The following is a 3354-nucleotide window of genomic DNA, read 5'->3' as shown; positions in this document are numbered from 1 at the left end:
TTACAATTCCAAATAATGTCTTATTCTTATCTACACAACCAAAAATGGCATAGTAAGTTGTTTCCGCTACTATAAGGAAAAAAAAAATCTTCTCTTTAAATTTGTTTTGGTTAGACTTTTATATGTTGTTAATTATGAATGCCAAAATAATTTGTGTTTTATTTTATACTTTGTCTGTTTCTTTGCCATTATGATTGGTGTTTTATTTTATGATTGGTCTGTTTCTTAAATACATTCATTTTGGGTAGACTTTTATATGTTTATAATGAATGCCATTATAGTTTGTGATTTATTTTATAATTTGTATATATAAATTTGTACTATAATTTTACAGCTGCTCATAATTGTGCCCCAAAATGAAATGTCCCCCCATTGAAGATTTTCTGGCAACAGCCCTGAGGAACAGGCTCAGTGCAGGAAACAGAAACAGGCAGAATTCACTCACTCTCAATGTTTTTAAGTAGTGATTCGCCAGCCGTGGTTAAAAATATAGTTCTGTATATAATTCATAGTGTAATTTAGATGTATCAACTAAATTATAAATAAATCCTCCACCTGAGAAACATTTGAATGCTGAGCAAATCCTTTTTAATTATTTTGACTGTCATATTTTAATGAAATCCTTTTAATATTAAGTCAGTTGGACAATTTCAGTAAAGCCACACTGAACTTTTCACTGCTGGCAGGAGCTGTGACTGATTTTAAACAAGCAAGTCCATTACATTTATTTATTACTTTATTAAGGAAACATAAATCAAATTCAGGATTTCCACTTTTAGACCAATACATTTTCATGACTTTTCATGACTTACAAGCTAGATACCTTGCCCAATCATTTAACCTTTCATTACTGAAATCATATAATTACAGTTTTTAAAGAGAGATAGAAAAAAAATTGTTCTGGTTCTGAAACTGAGACAAACTTTTAACAAGTTTTCAGTGAGCCCCAGAAACTTTGAACATTTGTTCTGTAACTCAGATTTGTAAACAGCTTTAATCAACTTTTTCTATAGCATTTATATTTCAATCAACTTTGATGTGGAGTATGTCATTTACCTCAATGAAAGAATGATCTAACATATATAACTGAAATAATTAATTATTCATGTAGTCTCAGGTTGAACAATTGAAATCAGGTTGATCCAGACCTACAGGTGAAACGTTTACTGACTATTGAACGGTAAGATCCTCAGAAAATCAGCAGTACTGAAGAAATGAAAGACTGTGTCAGTGAAGGTGGTTGTGAATGTGTGTAGATGTGTGTTAGTTATAGGATCAGAGAATGACACCGTTCCGCTGTCATAGTCCAGATACACTCTCACACGATCAAGATCCTGTTTAACATGAAAACCAAACTGATCAGACGATCTGTACTGCACACTCCAGACATCAGTGTTAAAGAAAACATTTCCCTTCTTTTGGTTTAATGCTGTAGTTACACCAAAACTCCAGTATCGACTCTTTTTAACCTCCAGATCCCAGCAGTGTGTTCCTGAGTTAAAACCCTCTGAACCCAAAACACATGGCAAGATGTCAAATCTCTCTGGATTATCAGGAAGCGGTTGTTTGTTTCTGCTCCATCTCACACTGGTCAGATCATCAGACAGGACGAGACGTGGATCTGCAGTGTTTGGATCCAGAATCACAGGAGCTGATGAGACACAATCAACAGCTGCTTTTATTCTGATGTTCATATAATGATCAAGAGTGAACCATACACAGATTATTATGAATTATGACACTCGTCCTATTGATCAAACACATCAGACATTTTCCTCTGATCACAGTGTTGTTACAGTAAATTATTTAGATTTGTCAATCAATCAAACTGAACTGAGATCTGCTGTATCACTGTAACTGTAAATATCATGTGGACTAAAGTTGTTGTTCTCTTGTTTACGGCTCATTTTGGTGTAGTAGATCATCTGGTTATTTACACATAATGCTGAAATCTGTAAATATTCCCTCATGTGTCATTTCCAGTGTATGTGTAACAGCACAGATCTTCTCCAGACTCACTGTTTTGGACAATGTCCTGCATCTTCTTCCAGACTCTGAACGGCAGGTTGCCCAAGTAATGTGGCACATGAATCAAAGCTCCAGAAGGCGTCTGTGGATCCGGCTGTGAGATCTGGACTCTGGAAGAACATTCAGGAGTCAGAACTGCAGTGGCTTTGGCTTCAGAAGCAGAGAGACCAGAGACACCAGCAGATCACTCACCTTTCCATCGTGACTGGAAACTCCTGCAGAACAAACACAACATTTATCATCAAGAACTCAATCAATCATCAATCAATCAATCAATGGATGATCTGAAATCAGACCTTTAGAAAGCAGACGTCATTGGCTTTCATCATCTCCTCCGTGTCTTTGATTGTGTGTGAAAGAGCTGAGATGTGTCTGTTCATCTCCTCCAGCTTCCCCTTCATCATCTGCTTCTTCTGCTCCTCTTCCTTTCTCAGTGCAGTGATTGTAGCTTCTTCTTCATCTCTGAGAAACTGATGAAGCTTCTCAAACTGCTGTTTAATCTGACGCTCTGTGTGCTCAGCTTGAGACTGAAATCAAATCACATTCACTTCAATCATCTCAATCAACACACATCAACACATCACATCATTTAGATCCAAGAGAAACTCAGAAACCAACATATAACAGATCCAGAAGCAGATTGCTGCTCGTCATTTACAAAAATAATCAACTGGAATCCATTATATTAAATATAACAAATCATAATTGTGTATAGTGATCCTACACCTGTACTGAAAATGACTCTTGATTCTGTTTTCTCACCTTGATGTGTTGAACTGTTTTCTCAAACTCTCCTTTCATGTTTACTCTCTTTTTAAGTTTCTCCTGTAAGGACTTCAGTGCTGTATTGAGCTCCTCCTAAAATTGGAGAAAATAAAAACATATAAAATACCAGATTACAGTGAAAAGAAGGGAATACAATGATCATACAGTGGTGTGGAAAAAGTATTTATATCGTAATCATAAGTTACCGTAAGTTATCGTAAGTTAACAGGCATCTGCGCACTATAACTAGTATTTCTCTAGTATTTCTCCGGTCTCCTGTTGCAGAGTGTTGTGCGTTTGTAGCTCCCTAGAGTTTTATTCTTCTGAGGAAATCTCTATTTTACTATTACTTTCTGTTGTTTAAAGTGATAAAATATAGCTTTTTTCCCCACCAGATTTCTGTTATTATCCATCAAACTAATCCGATCGCTCGTTTTTAATCTATAACCGCCAGTGCAACGCCGCGCTGTGCGTTAGCATTCCGTTTGCCGGTTAGCCTGCCATTTGCGTTCCCACTCACGTCTCTATTCACGTCTACTACCGCTTTCCTTTCTTCCCTCG

General features: G+C 36.5%; 2 protein-coding genes across 2 annotated transcripts in view; one reads left to right on the top strand and one right to left on the bottom strand.

The window, feature by feature from the left end:
• Positions 1-1163: 1163 nt before the first annotated feature.
• On the bottom strand, positions 1164-2970 carry LOC127162034 (nuclear factor 7, ovary-like). Its single transcript, XM_051104809.1, has 5 exons — positions 2791-2970; positions 2325-2555; positions 2221-2243; positions 2020-2138; positions 1164-1651 (listed from the first exon to the last, which is right to left on the bottom strand). Exons 1-5 carry the CDS (start codon positions 2827-2829, stop codon positions 1164-1166), a joined length of 900 nt encoding a protein of 299 aa, XP_050960766.1. The 5' UTR covers positions 2830-2970.
• LOC127162033 (nuclear factor 7, ovary-like) overlaps positions 2949-3354 on the top strand; it is an 8963-nt gene continuing 8557 nt past the window's right edge. Inside the window, exon 1 of the mRNA XM_051104808.1 lies at positions 2949-2973. Within this exon, the coding sequence (XP_050960765.1) occupies positions 2949-2973 (25 nt within the window). The remainder of the gene's footprint in view (positions 2974-3354) is intronic.

This window comes from Labeo rohita, unplaced genomic scaffold (assembly GCF_022985175.1).
Source record: "Labeo rohita strain BAU-BD-2019 unplaced genomic scaffold, IGBB_LRoh.1.0 scaffold_814, whole genome shotgun sequence".
NCBI lineage: Eukaryota > Metazoa > Chordata > Actinopteri > Cypriniformes > Cyprinidae > Labeo > Labeo rohita.
Note: the sequence above shows the minus strand (reverse complement) of the source record. Positions and strands in the feature narration are given on the sequence as shown.